This window comes from Mauremys reevesii, linkage group 1 (genome assembly GCF_016161935.1).
Source record: "Mauremys reevesii isolate NIE-2019 linkage group 1, ASM1616193v1, whole genome shotgun sequence".
Taxonomy (NCBI): domain Eukaryota; kingdom Metazoa; phylum Chordata; order Testudines; family Geoemydidae; genus Mauremys; species Mauremys reevesii.
Genome location: NC_052623.1, coordinates 54,010,578 through 54,028,736, shown reverse-complemented (window position 1 = coordinate 54,028,736; position 18,159 = coordinate 54,010,578). Strand labels below are relative to the sequence as shown.

The following is an 18,159-nucleotide window of genomic DNA, read 5'->3' as shown; positions in this document are numbered from 1 at the left end:
TATGTTATGCAGGATAAAGCCCAAATGTTCACCACATGCTGACTGAGTAGCTTGATGTTCAGAATTGAATAACTTCCAAAATATGGTGCTCTCTTCAAAATTCCAGTCACCAGTGATTGCTGAAATCTAATGAACAATCATGATTTGTGGAGATATAACAAACAAAGCATTTTATAATCAGAGAAAATGCTGAAATTTTTATTTTCAAATGGGCTTGGACAATTCACCTTAAATTTAGAATCAAACATCTGTGCTGAGTTTTCTCTTTCTCACATCCTTGCACTCCCGTATACACCTTCTTACCTTCTTGTATGCACATTTCTAATTTGATAATTTTAGAAGGGTAGCAAAAAATATCAAGGAATATTTACAGATATGGTATACAAAACTGAAAAGTTGTAGTTAAGGCTGCAGTTAAGACCATAACAGAGAAGTTTACCTTAATTGCTTTGGCATAATATGTGTATAGTAATCCTTTTTGGAGGAGAATGCTACATATTAGTTACTACTCTTAAATGTAAATAACTAATGTAATTGTGTGTTATGCATAAAAGTTCCCTTTAGAAATCTGTTATGCTCAATGAGGAAGTAGGGCTGTCAAGTGATTAAAAAAATTAATTGTGATTAATCGCTCGATTAATCATGCTGTTAAACAATAATAGAATACCATTTCTTTAAATATTTTTGGATGTTTTCTACATTTTAAAATACTGATTTCAATTACAACACAGAATATGTCTACAGTGCTCACTTTATATTTATTTTTTATTATAAGTATTTGCACTGTAAAAAAACCAAAAAAAATAGTATTTTTCAATTCACCTAATACAAGTACTGTAGTGCAATCTCTTTATCATGAAAGTTGAACTTACAAATGTAGAATTACATACAAAAAAAAGCATTAAAAAATAAAACAACGTAAAACATTAGACCCTACAAGTTCACTCAGACCTACTTCAGCCAATTGCTCAGACCAACAAGTTTGGTTGCAATTTGCAGGAGATAATGCTGGCCGCTTCTTGTTTACAAGTCACCTGAAAGTACAGGTGTTCTCATGGCATGGTTGTAGCTGGCGTTGCAAGATATTTACGTGCCCGATGCGTTAAAGGTTCACATGTCCCTTCATGCTTCAACCACCCTGATGACGGATTCTTCTTGATAATGATCCAAAGCAGAGCAGACCGACACATGTTCATTTTCATCATCTGAGTAGATGCCACCAGCAGAAGGCTGATTTTCTTTTTTGATGGGTTGGGTTCTTTAGTTTCCGTATCTGAGTGTTATTCTTTTAAGACTTCTGAAAGCATGCTCCACACCTTGTCCCTCTCAGATTTTGGACAGCACTTCAGATTCTTAAACCTTGGGTGAGTGCTGTAGCTATTTTTAGAAATCTCACATTGGTACCTTTTTTATGTGTTTTGTCAAATCTGCTGTGAAAGTGTTTTTAAAATGAACATCTGCTGGGTCATCATCCGAGACTACTATAACATGAAATATTTGGCAGAATGCAGGTAAAACAGAACAGGAGACATACAATTATTCCCCAATTACTTCAGTCATAAATTTAATTAACACATTATTTTTTTAATGAGCATTATCAGCATGGAAGCATTTCCTCTGGAATGGTGGCTGAAGCATGAGGGGGCATATGAATGTTTAGCATATTGGGCACATAAATACCTTGCAACACTGGCTACAAAAGTGCCATGCAAACTCCTGTTCTCACTTTCAGGTGACATTGTAAATAAGAAGCAGGCAGTAGTAACTCCCATAAATATAAACAAACTTGTTTGTCTTAGCGATTGGCTGAACAAAAAGTAGGACTGAGTGGACTTGTAGTTTCTAAAGTTTTACTTTCTTTTCAGTGCAGTTATGTAACAAAAAAACTACATTTGTAAGTTACACTTTCATGATAAAGAGATTGCACTACAGTACTTGTATGAGGTGAATTGAAAAATGCCATTTCTTTTGTTTATCATTTTTACAGTGAAAATATTTGTAATAAAAAAATATAAAGTGAGCACTGTACATCTTGTATTCTGTGTTGTAATAGAAATTGATATATTTGAAAATGTAGAAAAACATCCAAAATATGTAATAAATTTCAGTTGGTATTCTATTGTTTAACAGTGTGATTAATTGCAATTAATTTTTTGAGTTAATCACGTGAGTTAACTGCGATTAATCAACAGTTCTATATGGCAGGTGTAAATATACAACTATTTTGAGCATAAGAGAATGCATTGTAGCCCCAATTACTTAGAAAATGGTTATAAAACATCCTCTCTGGGTCTGGTCCTGCTGTCTTCTGGCGGGCAAAACTGCTGCTACTAATTTCAGGGTTGGGTTGTATCTCTATACAAAACTCCCTTTGAGAATCTGGGGAATGCGTGAGTGGAACCAAGAGGCAAATGTGGTATTGAGTCACTGGAATACTTTCAGTAAGTCATTTATTTGGGATTTTCTCCATAGATCAGAGAGAATTTGCCCTTGAATGTATGTTTATATATATGTATATGTAAAAATACAATACATACACACACACAGAGAATATGGCATTGGTGTTTTTGATCTAGGGTTCAGTCATTTATTTTATTAGTGAATGACTACATAGTTGTACATTACACTTACATTAAAACAATTGGCTTATTGAAATTGTCTGAACTGAAAAACACAAGACATCAATAAAATCTAGAGTTGTGCAACCTTCCCATAACCCCAGTGCATGTATGGCTCAAATTGAAAGGCTTTCTAATTTGAGTATATGATGAGATCTGTCTGCAAGGGTAACCCTGACCTCGGCATATTCTGTAAGAACTTATTCATTTCTGCCACATTCCTTCAGTTTAAGTTTAGATTTGCTGGCAGTCACCATGCCTATTGCAACAAGCTTCACATGCAAAATATTGAAACAAATGTGCCTTTTATCACAGATGTTTTTGCTGAATAGGATTACTGAAGAAAACTAAGAAGCCACAAAACAGGGTGCAGAACCTTTTCTGTCCCCGAGGCATAAACTGCCATACTGAATGTCTGGAATGTATTTACTTCTCATTCTGAGAAAAGAACAAATTGTTTTGTAGATTATGGGAAAAACTCTTGTGCTTCATTTCCACCTGTGCATTCTCACTGACTGCAATGGCGTTCTATGTGTGCAAGTGAGCACAGAATGTAGTCTTATATGCTTGATGTTTCTTAGATTAGATTCACTTACTGTTAAAAAACCAAACAAAAAAAACAGTGTTGATCTCTGTTAGGAAACAACAGGCTGTAACTATATTTTATGTTTGGTTGATTATCCAGTATGTCTCACTAAGTTTGGTGCAGTTAGGTTAATTCTACATATGTAGTAACTGTAACTTTCTGAAGCATAAAATAATACATTGGTAGTCTTCTGTTCTCTGTTTAAGCACAGATCTTATCACTAGCAAGGGATTACATATTTCATTGATTTTATACTTATCACATAGGAATATTTTCCCCCACATTTAGTGGTGAATCCAATCCTCACTGTGTAGCCTGACTATTTCAGTGAGGTGATAGATATTCACGACACAAAGGAATCCACCCCACAGGCCAGTGTGCCTGCTCTTGCCTACTAGTAATGTAAACTTCATACTCTAAGTGTGCCCACTCCACAGAGCAGATAGCCTGGGAAGAAATGCACCAGAATGGATCCTCTGGCCTCTCTCTTCTGTTCCGACACTATGCCCAAACACACACTGGTGTGAAGGGAGGCCCCATGGAGCTAGGCTCCACACAACATAGGAAGTGTTCCCATATGCCCCCCTCCAAAACTCTACACCAATTCAATTTCCATGAGACCCTCTGCACCCACAGGTATAGTCACAGACTCAGCTGAACCAATTTGGTTCCAATGAATGGGAGAGATTTTGAGAGTTTATGCAGAGATGTGCACCCACCACCTCTTGGGCAGACAATGGACAAAGGCAAGTTGTTGACGCTGCCCTTTACTAAAGTAGAGTGGGGACACAAAGATCACTGAAGACAATCCAGCCTGAAGGCGTGAATAGTAGCTATGGAATGGATTCACTGCTGCTCCAAAGCTTGTGAGGTGAATCTGCCATTTCTGTTGAACTCAGAGATCTCAGGCACCCAAGTCAGTTATCCAGGCTAGGCACTGGGGAATGGATTTGGTCCTTTATGATTGAATTCAGTGCAGTGTCTTCTGTTACAAGTCCTACTGTAGAAGCTCTGTGTACCGTTAGTTTTTTGCAATTCAGCAATAATTTGAGGCAGCATAAGAAAATATATGGGCTATCAACAATTGTTCCAAATGCAGTTTTTGTGCCAAATTTCCAATTAGTGGATGCCATTTTATTAACTAGACCTATTTAGTTTTATCCTATACAATAATGAAAACCCATTTTCTCCTCTTCCCCTTAATTTAATGGATATGATTTAGAGTTTTATTGAACTAGAAAAGAACAAATCTTAATGGAGGAATCAAAGAGTTTTACTTTTTGGGAACTCTTTACAGCTTGTATTTCTTAGCTCCTTGACTACAATTTCTGCCTCTCCTCTAATAAACTTTATATGAAGAATGCAATGGTTTGTTCTTGGTATTTCTTTAAAAGAAAAAGTAAACTTATTTGTAAAAATGGTTTTAAGAGCGTTCTATATTAATCAGCTATTGGTAATTGTTGAATAAATACAAAGACGTATTGATTCAAGAGGTAAATACTTCCCAAGACAAAGGCAAGGTTGATACTTTCCTCCCAGGACAATAAATCTTGTTTTCTGCCACATTAGTTGATATATTGGCTATTGTGACATACATTTAGAATATCTTAATCAGAAATATCTGTAAATCTTACTCGCTCTCCTTTATGGACTGGAACCTCAAAAGTAGAACACTTTTTTTCTCTCTCGCTAACTTTCCAAAAGAAAGATTAGAGTCCCAGAAAAAAACATTATTTTATTCTTAAGAGGCAAGTAATATTTTTTCTGGATTTCTAATTGAATCTTTGCATGTTTGTTACCTGGATGGTCAATATAGTCTTCATAGAACTCATTGAGGTCAGACACAATTTACTCATTTCTGTATGTAAACTGACTCATTAGCATTGTCCCATATCTGATTACCACTAACTTTGGAGGAAGACAATTTTTATAAAATTGTTTTGTCAATTTATATCTCAATAATGATGTCTAGAAACTTCAGATTGGATTTTTCCATTAGCTTTTGGTAGACTACTAAATCTGTTTTTTGTTTTTACTTGTTTGAGGCATTTTGAAGAAAATATTCACCCTTTCCTTAGTTTTGTAAAGACAAAGTTATCAAGATGCAAAAATTCAGTAAAATGCAAGACCTTTACTTTGATTTAGAAATTGACATTGTAGAAGTACTAAATATTGACACTATATCTTATATAAGACCATCTCACTCAAACAGAATGTGGCATGACAATTTCTTTTTTGTAGTGTCTCTTTCTGCGTAATGTATATTGTGCTTGTCCCTAAAAACAATATAAAAAGTTTTGTAAAATACAATAAAGAATAATATAGGAATATATCCAAGTAATGTAATTTTGAATAGATACAAATCTGATCTTCACTACAGTTAAAGACTTTTGACAGAACCCCTGGAAAAAACATTCACTGTTATGAATAATAAAAATACTTAAACTATGTTTGGAAAAAATAGTGACATTATGTCCAGTTTTCTGTTCTCTGAAGCTAATGCTAAATAAATACAAATAGAGCTAAAACTATCTACCTAAGTAAGGAAGCATGGTTTTCTTGTTCAGACACAGGACTGGGAGTCTGAAGATCTGGGGCATTATTCTTCTTTCCCTTATTCTGGTGCAAATCAGGAATAACTCCATTAGGGACAAGGTAGTTACAGTGGTGTAATACTGGTGTAAGATGAGAATTCTTCTCCTAGATTCTATTTCTGCCTGTGTTGTGTGACTGTGAGGAAGTTACTGTCCTCTCTGTGTCCCAATTTCCAGCCCCCACAAAGGAAATGATTCACCAAGAGGATATATAAAATGGGACTAATAATACTTACCTAGCACACAGGGATGTTGTGTGGCTTGGCTCTTTAATGTCTGTAAGGTATTTTGAGCTCTTTGGAAGGACAGTGCTATTTTGCTGCAAAGTAATATTAGTAATGTTAATATTAGTGTGCACAGTCTATTAAAATTGACTTGTGAAATGATGTTTATATGAAAATATACATAGCCAAAGTAAGCTGGGTGAAAGAAGAATAAACCAAAGCAGCTCAAGATAGGGAATAGTTTGCACTATCCAGAAGGGGCTGGCTTTGATGACAAGGGAATCCTTCAGCTGCAATTGCTATGATTCTTGTGGCCTCATATTTAGAAATGTTTCACGTAACTAACAATTTGAACATAGAAGAACAGGAGCTAGTTCCTCGGGTCTAAGATCCGTCACCTTTGCATTGCCGCATCTTCCTAATCTGGTGGCCCCCAAGAGCCCAATTTTGCGCCTCCCCCCCCCACAATTAAGAGTAGTCTCAGAGTAGGTCTAATTTGTGCTCAGTTTCATATTTTCCCTAAAGGTCATTCTGGCATTTGGCATTCAATGAAGTGCAATAGCCCTCCAGCCATGCCCCCTTCACTGGTATGAGTCATAATGCTAGCATTTGATGGTGTGAGTTACTCTTTATAGGCATCTGGGAAGAAGTGGGCCTTTAGGAGTGATTTGAATGAGGAGAGGGAGGGAGACATGGTGCTCTTGGGATTTAGAGTCATTGCATATATAGGAAGATGGCTGAAGAGGAATAAGCAGAGGGGTTTGAATGGACATGATGTGGTTCAATAGATGTCCAAAGATGACAATTTTAGCAGCTGTGCTTTGATGGATTAAAGACTCCCACATGGAAAGTAGTAATATATATATCAGGGAGGAGGTTGCAACAATCAAGGCAGAAAAATCAATGGGAAGTAGAGTAGTGTTTTGACCAGACAGAATTTCAAATTGATCTGAAGGAAAAAGCAGCAAGATTTGATGATAGTCTGGATGTCTAGCAGGAGGGAAAGTAAGGAATTCAGGATGACCTTCAAAGTTATGAGGGTAAGTGACAAAGAGAATAGGGATGTTGTCCACTCCGATGGAGAATGTTGGAAATAGAAAGTATTTTAGAAATAAATAAGAAAGAAGGTTCTTCTGGGGCATTCTGAGTTTGAACTGACAGTGGATCATCCCAGATGTCAGAGACACATTTGGATGTGCACAACTGGATGTAGTGTGATTAGTTAGATATAAAGAGCATCTAACGTGTCAACAGGATAGAAATGATAGTTGAAGCCTTCTAAGTAGATGAGGTCAACCCAGGATAGGCAAAGAGTTGATCATCCAGAATTTGTTGGGGTTTTTTGGAGTGTAATTTTAAAAACAAATCTACAAATCATGAAGAGCTTTAATATTTTCAGACTTCATGTGTGTTTGGTTTTCTTTTAGACCCAACCAGAAAAAGGATCTGAGTGGTCAGATTCTATGTCATCTCTCATGAAGAAACTGGAACAATTGAATTTAGATATTGAAGAGGCTCTCAGTGCTGGCTCTTCTCCTTCCAGCACTCCTTCTACCAAAAAGCGCAAACAGCCGGTAAGAATGCACACCCCATTACAGAATGTGACAGATTTTTAAAACCTTGTAATTAGATTTTAGTCAAGGAGGGGTGTTCAGATCCAGACCAAATTTAGGCTGTTTTGGATGATCCAGGCTACAGGTCAAGTTCAATAACATTGAAAACTCATGAGTTGTTCTCAGGCTATTGCAGCCCAAATTGGCAGAAATCTCATGTGATCCCTATTCTTTCTGCTTTCATGGGCTGGATTAATAATTCCAGTCCCCTCTGTAGAGGTGGGTTCAGATTCAGATGTATCAATATGGACACACTTCCCTAATTAAGGGGTCTGAATCTGAGGTTTTGATTCAAGCCCTCCTGCATTTGTAATAGCTTTTGTACAGATCTAACAGCAAGGGAGATAATATCTATCTTTATTAGGGGTAGAATTAGTCTTTGGTTTTTATTTCATTTGAGTAGTATTTTGTCAATATCTGTATGAATATTGTTATGGCAGGTGTCACTATGTGGTGCTCTTACACATAGTGTCCCAAGTTTTTTCTTAGTGTGTGAGCATATGTTCAGTGTTTGGAAGACATGCTGTATTGTTGGTAGTTCTTAGTTAGGGAAGACTCTGCATAGAGACAGGTAATTCGAGAGGGAGCTGAGGAAGTAGCAGGAGAGTCTGGTCTGATTAGAGTCAATTATTGAGGCAGAATTGGTCTGTGGAATCTGGGCATTGGTGTTGGAGTGAGATGCCTGAAAGAAGGGTTTGACTGCATGCTGTTTGTAACCATGCCTCCTATTCTCTCTCCGTGGCCTATGTTAGTTTAGTCTCCCTGTGAGCTGTAATATTTTGGTCTAATTTCGTTTGGGTTTAGTGTACGGGTGATGGGTGGCATTGGTAGCCTGTGATATACAGGACGTCAGACTAGATGATTTGGTGGTTGACAGTACAAGTTTTTTTATGTAAACAATAAAAAAGAGGGTGTCAGATATACAAACATAAGAGAATGCAGTGGAATCAAAGCAGTGTACAGTAGGTGTTGATATCTACACAGTGAACTGGAGGTATGATTCTCAGCTCAAGGTGACATACTCGTGCTAGATCTCCTCTAGCTACAGCAGTGTGAGTGGCGGGATGGGCTAGATGCCCTGAGTACATGCCTAGGGGTCTTGGATGGGCAGATACTCACACTTCCTCAGCTACATTCTATTTTTCGTTCACTAGCTAGATGAGAGCTAGCACAAGTATTTCTCCTTGAGCTGGGAATCACAACCCAAGCTCAAAATGTGGACATACCTTGTATTACGGTAAGGAAACATGCTGTTATTTTAAGTTGCATATGTAATTTATCTTTAACTATTCATCCCACTTGGGCCCTGTTTCTTCAAAGAGATCTGTTAATTTAATATAGGCAGTAATTTGTTCTATATCCATTAAATATTTTATTCTTGTCATCTACATTTATCTCTTAATGCTAACTTAATGATTTCTGCTAGTTGTGTAATCTTTTGCTTCTGTAATGGAAACTGTGTGGCAGATCAATTGTGGATACTTCATGTATTTCACTCTTGTTTTGATTGCATAAATTCTGTGAGAGGCAAGTAGCTGGAATGATGCTAGTAAAGAAATGTTTTGAGAAAAGTAAGCAAGTGAGTGCAGACAATGGGGCATCTCAGAGCTGTGATGGCTGGGATGGGGTCATTTGATGATGATGGATAGATATGCAGTATACTGTTCAGGAGCTGAGAAAAAGAGAAAATGGGATTGCATTTACCCTATCCAAGGAGACATCAGTGTGTACTTGGATATAACTCAGTCAGTAATAGAATCATTACAATTTGCCTTTGAGCAAAGCCAGTTAATATATCAGCTATACAGGTTTACACTCCTGCTACAGCAGCGGATGACTGCACAATTGATTAGTTTTATTAATGGCTTGAAGAGCCATTCAGTGAAATACTAAGTACACAAAGATATCCTTGTAATTGGGGACCTGAACGAGACAATTTGAAGTGTAAGTTCTCATAAAGAAGTAATGGGAAACAGTGGTCTTGTTTACAAAATGAGAGAGGAAGGTGTTTAGTGGAATTTTGCTGCTCCAATTTACTTTGTCATTACAGACACCATTTTCTCCCAACATTGTAGACATTTACACACATGGAGGTCACCAAATCAACTATGTAATAAAACAGAGACAGGAAATATCTTTTGTTGGACCAACTTCTACTGGTGAAAGAAACAAGCTTTCGAGCTATGCACGGCTCTTCTTCAGGTCTGGGAAAGGTACTCATAGGGCAGGTCTGCGATTAAAATGCTGTAGTGCTTAAGCAAAGACTCTCCTACGCCGATGGGAGAGCTTCTCCTGTCAGCCTAGTTAATCCACCTCCATTCATTGAAAAATTCCAAATCAACTCTGATTTTAAAGTACTTACAGTTTTCCATCATTAAGTTTTTCCTTTTGTATCTTCATTTATTTCTCCTCATCATTCTGATCTGCATGTTCCTATCTTTTTCTCTTATTTTTCCTGTGTCCCTTCCAATCTTTCTACCTTTCCTCTCTTTGGATGTCTTTATTTTCTGTTGTGACAATGCTAAAAATATCAGAGAAACTGAACAAGGAGTTTTACTAGAATAAGGAAAACAATATTATCTCTAAAGGTAATCTGTTTCTCTTTACTTCACTGTAGAGCCTTTCCCCAGCCCTCCCTCCCCCATCTCTCCTGCTCCAGATTTAAAGGAACACATAAAATCATATTTCCCTCACCCTTTTTGTTGGTTACCTCCAGCTCCCATACTCCCATTGTACTTGCCCAGTCTCTTCAACAGTCTTCAAGCCATTGAGCGATAGAGGATAAAGGGTGAAGTAGATACCCTGGCAATGGGCCAGCTATGTAAACGGGAGAAGCTATCCCAACCGACATAGCGCTGTCTACACTGAGGGTTAGGTTGGTATAACTATGTTGCTCAGGGCTATGGATTTTTGTAGTTATACTGATATAAGTCCGTAGTGTAGACCCGGCCATAGTCTCACAGCTAAATAAAAGGTGGAACAGATTGTTTACTATAAATAGTTAACATACAAGAGACCTTTCAAGGTGAAGTGGCCAGTTAACACCTATGCAGTCATAACACAAAACAAGTGGATTAATAGGTTACAGATTGTTGTAATAAGCCATAAATCCAGTGTCTTTGTTTAGACCATGATTTTTAGTGTCTAGCAAAGTTACGAATTTAAGCTCCCAGGCTCATCTGTTGAAGGTGTTGTGATGGTTTCCTTTGAAGACAAGGACTCAGAGGTCAGATATGGAATGATTGTTTTGTGAAAAGGGTTTGGCCTTGGGTGATATGTAGAGCACTGCAAATGTCCCCTTTTTATCGCGGATCATGTTTGTGGATTGTAGATCAGATGTGGAAATGTTGTATCCACCTGGGTCTCTAGTGATCCGGTGTTTTTATCTTTTATCATTTTTCTATGATATCATCCATGGACAAACACTTTACACGAAATGATCACTCCATACCGGACATTTCCGTACTCCCCCTCAAAGGAAACCTGAACAACCTACAGGTTCACTGCATTTGGACTTGTCCAGAATAAAAAACCCTACATGATTTCCATCCAGAATGAGTTTGAAGCATTGTCATCAGTGAAAGAATGCAACACCCTGAATGAACTTTGGGACAAAATGGAAACTATCATGCTCAAAGGTACCAAAGCACCCAATCCAAAAGGTCAGTGTTGGCTGGTGAAAAAATGATGCGGAGTGAAAGAGAATGGCTTGGACACTGAAAAATGTAGGGGAGAGCACAAGGAACTGAACAGACAGATCCAAAGTTAGACTAGACAAGACAAGAGTGAATACATAAGGGCAAAATGCACAGAACTTGAGAATTAAAGACAAATAATACAAAAGGTATGTTCACAGTAGTCAGAGTTTTTTCCAAAAAGTTCTCTGCAATCAAACATAAAAGATCATGATGACAAAGTCCTCACTGAAGGTGATGTAATCAAATGCTGGTGAAGAGATTACTGTGCCAATAAAAGCCATTTGCAATACAGCACAAGAGGAGAGAATATGGAAAGGAGAGTATGAAACAGGAGCTATCAATCCTGCAAGAGGAAGTGGTGCACGCTGTTATGAAAATGAAGCCTGTGAAAACAGCAGGGGTAGACAGCGAACCAGCAGAATTGTTAAAAGTGATTTGGTGACTGTGATATTGATCCATCTCACATTAATCCCGGGGGCATTCTGCGCCAAAAAATTAACAATTCTGTGCACAATATTTTACAATTCTGCACATTTTATTTGTCAAATAAATGTGGGGACTCCTGCATGGCATTGGGGAGCACAGGCCACTGGCTGCACAGAGGTGGGAGATCACTGTGCAGCTTCCGCTGCATGCATGCCCCTCCCCCCAGGATATATACTCAGCAGTTAGGCTGCACACAACCCTGACACAGCACAAGGACCGGGCCTGCCCCAGAAACATCCCAGGGCCCTGCCCCTGCATGCCAGGTGCACCAGGTGTGGACAGGCAGGCTCAGCAAGGCAGGATCCAAGTGTGGAGGGGCTTAGTGTGGGAGGATCCAGCTGTGGGTGAGAGGGTGCGGGTGGCTCAGTGGGGGGATCCAGGCGCAGGAGGGATCTCGATGCAGAGGCTGTTGGAAGGTTCTGAGTGCAACAGTAACGGGACTCTGCAGTGGGGTCCAGGTGAAGGTGGTTGGGGCTCAGTGGGGGGTGCGGGGGTTCGTCTTGGTTTGCAGGGGATAGAGTACAGAAGGGGTTGTGGGGGGCTCAGTAGGGAGTCCAGATGCTGGGGGAGTGGGGCTCAGTGGGGTGGGGATCCAGGTGCAGCTGGTTGGGGCTAGCTAAGGTGAGGATCCAGGTATGGGTGGCTTGTTGGGGTGGTCCAGGTGCAGGGGAATCGGGGCTCATCAGGGGGGTTCTGAGTGCGGGGTGGGGATGAGGCTTAGTGGGAGAGTCTGGGTATGAGGGGGCCTGGATGCATGGGGGTTGGGTGAATGGGGGAGCAGCTCCCTGTACATGGATCCCTCCCTCGCAGCTGAGAAGCAATGGGTGCAGGAAACATGGGTGGGGAGAAGTTTGCAGAGCTTTCTACAGCCGAGGGAGAAATCTGGGGGTGGGTCTGACGTGGCCCTGGATGCCGTGCAGGGAAAGAGGAAGTCCCATCCTCCTCAGAGCAGGCTGGGACTAGCAACTGAGCCTGGCACAGGGTGGAAGCCACTCACCGGGTCTTCCCCAGTCCTGCCCTACAATGATTTACCTCTCTGCCAGCTGCCCTGGACACCTGAAACTGCTGGGAAGGGATGCATGATCACTCTTGTGGCTTCCCTTTGCTTCCCCATCAGAAAGTCATTTTTCTGCAGCAAATAAATCTGTAGGGGACATAAATTCTGCACATGCATAGTGGCACAGAATTCCCCCAGGGGTAGTGTCACATGCAAAATTTGAAAGAAATTAGCCAGATGACTGGAAGAGGGAATCCGTCTGCTCTTACCAAAGAAAGGAGACACAAGAAAGTATCGTAACAGTCGTATTATCTCCTTGATATCTCAGGTGAGAAAAGTATTGCTTTACGTAGTCCAGGATCGTATGATGCTAATGTTAGAAACCAAAGTGCCATCACAGCAAGCTGGTTTCAGAGAGGGATGAGGTACATGTGATCAAATCGCTAACATCTGTCTCATCATTGAAAAATACAGGGATTTTAATGACCCATTGATCATGTGTTTCATTGACTACTCAAAAACATTTAATATGTATGACATGACCATGTTTGGAGTGTCATGCTGTCTAGAGTAGTTCGCAACCCCGAGTGCCTTCTTCAGGGCAGACAGACACCCCAACTGATGGTATGTTCTATAATTAGATTTTACCAAGTCAAATGGTAAATGTGAACTCCTGGATCACTATAACAGTCTTACCATGGAGTCTCAGACAGTCCCCTTACACTCTCAAGTCTATCTTGAGAGTGAGGCAAACTAGATTTAGTGATAAATGGGCACTGTGGCAGGGTGACAACTCACCGGCACGGCATCTCCTGCTGGTCGTCTTGGGAATTAGCTCTTCCAGCCCAGAGCGCCCTCTGCAGGCCAGTGTCTCACCTGCCGCTGGCCCCGTGTCCTTCCCAGACCCTGGTGCCCTTTGCCAGTACCCCCTTACTCTGGGTCTCCCCTCCCAGCGGAACCCCCAACCCCCATCCCCGCCTTGCCTCAGTGGCTACTACCAGCCATCATCTAGCTCCTGCTCCCTGAGACAGACTGCAGTTTGTAAACCACTCATCGTCGGCAAGGGGGGTTGGACCAGCTGCCTCTGCCTATATCTGGGCTGCCTCTCTGCAGCCCTAGTACCCTTTTGTGGGTCCTTAGCTTGGCCTGCAGTCTGGGGCTTGCTAGGCTGGAGCTCCCCAGCTCCCTCTGCCCTTCCACAGCACTGCTCCATCCTAGATACCCTTCTCAGTTTCCCAGGCAGCCAGGTCCTTCTCTCTCTCCAGAAGATAGAGAATGTCTCTGCTACAGCTGCCAGGCCTCCACCCTCTTGCAGGGCCAGCTATGGCCTGATTGGGGAGTGGCCCCACCTGTGGCTGCTTCCCCCAATCGGCTAACTCCCCTCCCCGCCCAGCCCTCTCCTAGGGCTGTTTTAAGCCCTTCAGGACAAGAGCGGGGGTGACTACCCCGCTACAGTCACTTACACCAAAATAATCACACAATATTCAGGTTGCTTCCAATCCCCAGAGACTAGTCATTTACCCCAGGTCAATTGATACCCTAGATCTTACACCAAAGCAACACAATAGTCAATCCTGTAATAAATTATCTAAAGGGTTATTAACTAGGAAAAAGAAATGGGTTATTTACAGGTTAAAGCAAGCAAACATATACACACAAACGAGTTACCATCTAAATCCTAAGAGTGACAGAGTTGTAGTGAACTATCAGTTCAAAGTGTCTTTCAGGGTGGACCCAGGAGATAACACCTGGGGATCTCTGTCTTCAGTTTGGTGGCTCTGGCCTTGTGAGAGTTCAAACAGTAAAGAGATGGAACATTTTCCTGTGACTTTGTTTTATTTCCTTCATTCAGCTTCCAAGTCCACAGGACAAGCTTCCCTGCACTGGTAGCATTTCCAAGGTGCAATTGGGCCATTATCCAATTGTTTGTGTTGCAATGTTCCTTGGTGGCCCGTGTGATTTTGATAGTCCTTCTGGGTCAGGGATGGAGGCAACAATTCCCTTGCCTGTGTTCATAAATTCACAGCAAACATTTTTAAAGTTATAAAGCAAAACTTACATATTTTCTTATAGCATGGAATATTGCCATTACAAGTGAGATTAATGCATGCAGTAACTTAAAAGCATTTCATGGAATCTAAATACTAAGTACAAGTTTATGAGAATAATACCTATTTTGAGCAAAACTAACTTACAGGTGAGCTGGTCTGGTCTCCAGCTATGAGTTTGTCAGTTCTTAGCTAATGCCTGGAGCCTGGGCAAGAGCTGGCATCTGGCCTGCTCATGTCACATGCTGAATACTGGCAGACGGGATTCTCATTGAACTCATTAGCAAGGCTCTATCATCAACAACACAGGTGACAGCAAGGGATTTTCCACTGAGCAGGGTGTGAGACAAGTGTGTTTTCTGTCCCCAGCCTTTTCAACATGTACACAGAAATTATTATGAGACAAGACCTAGAAGTTTATGACAAGTGGTAGGAGCTGAAATTTCTATTGATGGACACCTCTTAACTGATGTCAGCTATGCCAATGATGTGACACTCTTTGCTACAATGACTGATGCATTTCAACAGAAGTTGGAGTGTGTAAAAACGGGTGAGGATTATGGACGATCCCTGAATCAGGCAGAAATGAAATGCATGCATGTTGATACGATTAACAAAAACAAGAAGCGAATGGACATCACAATTAATGGTCAGGTAGTAGAGGCAGTAGATGAATACAGTTACCTGAAATCATATCCAACAAAGATCCTGTTCCGAAGAAATTGGCAGAAATCTTGGAATGATTTGGCTTTCTCGTGAAAGTTTGGGAAAACCATGGCATCTTGAAATGTACAAAGGTTTGATTGGTAAATCTTCAATTTTTTCCATTGCAACTTATGCATGTGGATCATGGGGAAGTAATGGTGCTGACAAGAGAAAATTGAAGCCTTTGAGATGTGGTGCTGACAAAGATGCTTGCCTATCTCTTGGACTGAAAAAAAGACAAATGCTTGTGTTAGAAATATTACTATAGAGAAACAGACCCTGGTGTCTGAAATCAACAGGTGCAAACTTATGTTCGTTGGTCACATCAGGCATAGAGGGTGAGAAAATTATCATGGAAGGAATGGTGGTGGGTCATTGTAGTGGGGGATGACCAGCGAGGAGATGGATAGATGGTGTGTAGCAGATCCCTGGGAGGGCAGCTGCTGAGAGCTTGAAGCTAGTGATGGATTGAGAAAGCTTCTGAAAATTCCACTATGATGTTACAAGTATTCAGACATAAATAAACTGATTTTACTTACTTAATGGGGCAAATCACAAGTACAAGATCTCAGAGGCAGGTGACTATACTGTATACATAACAGCATGTTTGTTGGAGTGGCTAGTCTGAAGATTGCTCTCATGAAGAAGTAGGACATATTTAACAAATGACAGAACATTTATTTTGCACAGCAGATGCTGTCTCAGGAGTATAGCCCATGATATAATCATGTAGTTGAATCAGGCCACTGTTTTGTGAAGTGTATTTATCTGTTAATTGAAGAACTCTGTGATTCTCTAGGTCTTCCTTTCTCACATATATTTCATGAATAATACTGTGTTACATCGAATTTTTGTGTGGGAGGAGTAAAATTTGCTTACCATATATAGAAAACAATACACACTGCTTATGAATTATATGTAGGATCACGGGGGATGAAATGGTTAGCAGCATTTTTCAGTGCTGACAATATTTACATGACGATTTACGTGTAAACTGTGTTCTAAAAATTTTAAATTATTTTTAAAAAGAAAATATTAATAATTTTTCATTTGCCATGCCCTGTTTTGCATCTGTGCAAGCTGCAAGTTGCTGCTAGTCAGTTTCACATGGGGAAATGGCACAGGGAATAGGACTCAGAGTCTGATCAATAGAAGTATGAGGGGAGGGAAAAAAGTTCACCAGGCATCACATTCTGAAAAATTTTCTCTCAGACCCTTTTATTTTTTACATGTTGCAAGTACCACCACTCAAAAATGGTCTAGCTTTCAGCTGAAAGTTCACTAGTTTTGGAAAACTGCAATTAGTAGTACAGCTCCTCTAAAACTTGTACATTTCCCCCCTGGAAAATATTTTTCAGCATTTCCTACATTTGTACATGAAGAATAATATTAGTGGAAGATACTGTGCATAATAAAACAGCAGCAAAGAAGTTTTGCTGTGCACAGTATCTTCAACTACTGCTTAAACAATTTGTCTAGTTTCCATGTTATTTCCAATACCTTGTGCTTTAGTAGAAAAAACAGCAGATTTGGATGGATGTGAATCCCATCTGTGAGTTTTTATAGTTTCATATCAGTCATAAATATAATACTGATATAGGAGAAACAGAAAAAATATATAGATAGTACAGTCTGATTTTAATTTCAGAGATAGAATTTTCAATAAAACAAAACTCTGCCTTCAAATGATATATTTTTCTAATTCTTCTCTCAAAATGACAAAACATTGTACACTAAATTCTGGTCCGTTGTTGACTTTCATTGCTCCAACCCTACAACACACCACCCTCCAGCCCCACAAATGTACCAGAGGAAATAATCCATTACTGGCATAGACTAGCAATAGGTTACTGCCTCCTGAAGCCAGTGGGGAGCCAGGGAATGAGCTGATTTTAAGACTCAGTTCTCTCCTAACTTTGTTCTTGGTGCAGTATAGCTATGTGTTACCCCTACTTATAAGCTGAAAGTAAACTTTCTATCCAGACTTTAATGAATAACTATAACAAATAGCATTTTAAATAAAAAAAAGTTTCACATATAGTTTTAAAACTATCAAAAATCAACCATATGTGGATTGTATATTAATTATTTATAAATATAAATAACTTTATTTTCATTGCAAAATATAATTGTTGCTGCAGTATCAAAGATGCAGAGTTAAAATAATAAATCAGGAAATGGAAATCTTTAGATTATAGCAATTCATAGTAGCCCATTTTGTATTATTTAAGAGAGACATTTTTCAGCATACACAATAATATATTAAGCCACACACATAACGAGAAAAACTGGAAGAGAAGATACTATATATGTGGAGTGTGTCTAAGTTAACATTGTTATTGGAACATAAATTGTTGCATTTCTTGAATTTTTTTTTATTTTAAACTCTTAATGTTCCAGATAGAGTTGTATTTTTTTTGTATGTTGTAACAAGAAGACAACTAGAAAAGTTTTTTTAAAATCCGTGTGGGGGTGTTATGACAGAGTGCAGAGAACCAACAGATGAGCCTGCACTCTGATCTCTCAGATGTTAATTAAGTTATGGGGGAGGGATAGCTCAGTGGTTTGAGCATTGGCCTGCTAAACCCTG

General features: G+C 39.7%; 1 protein-coding gene across 6 annotated transcripts in view; it reads left to right on the top strand.

Moving 5' to 3' along the window:
• Window positions 1-18,159, top strand: part of STARD13 (StAR related lipid transfer domain containing 13) — a 480,039-nt gene that overhangs the window by 103,453 nt on the left and 358,427 nt on the right. For 5 of the 6 annotated variants that reach the window (XM_039530647.1, XM_039530680.1, XM_039530670.1 and 2 more), the window contains one exon: window positions 7,450-7,596. The exons of the other annotated variant lie outside the window; for it this stretch is intronic. In XM_039530647.1, coding sequence (XP_039386581.1) covers window positions 7,450-7,596 — 147 coding nt within the window. The remainder of the gene's footprint in view (window positions 1-7,449; window positions 7,597-18,159) is intronic. 6 annotated transcript variants of the gene reach the window in all.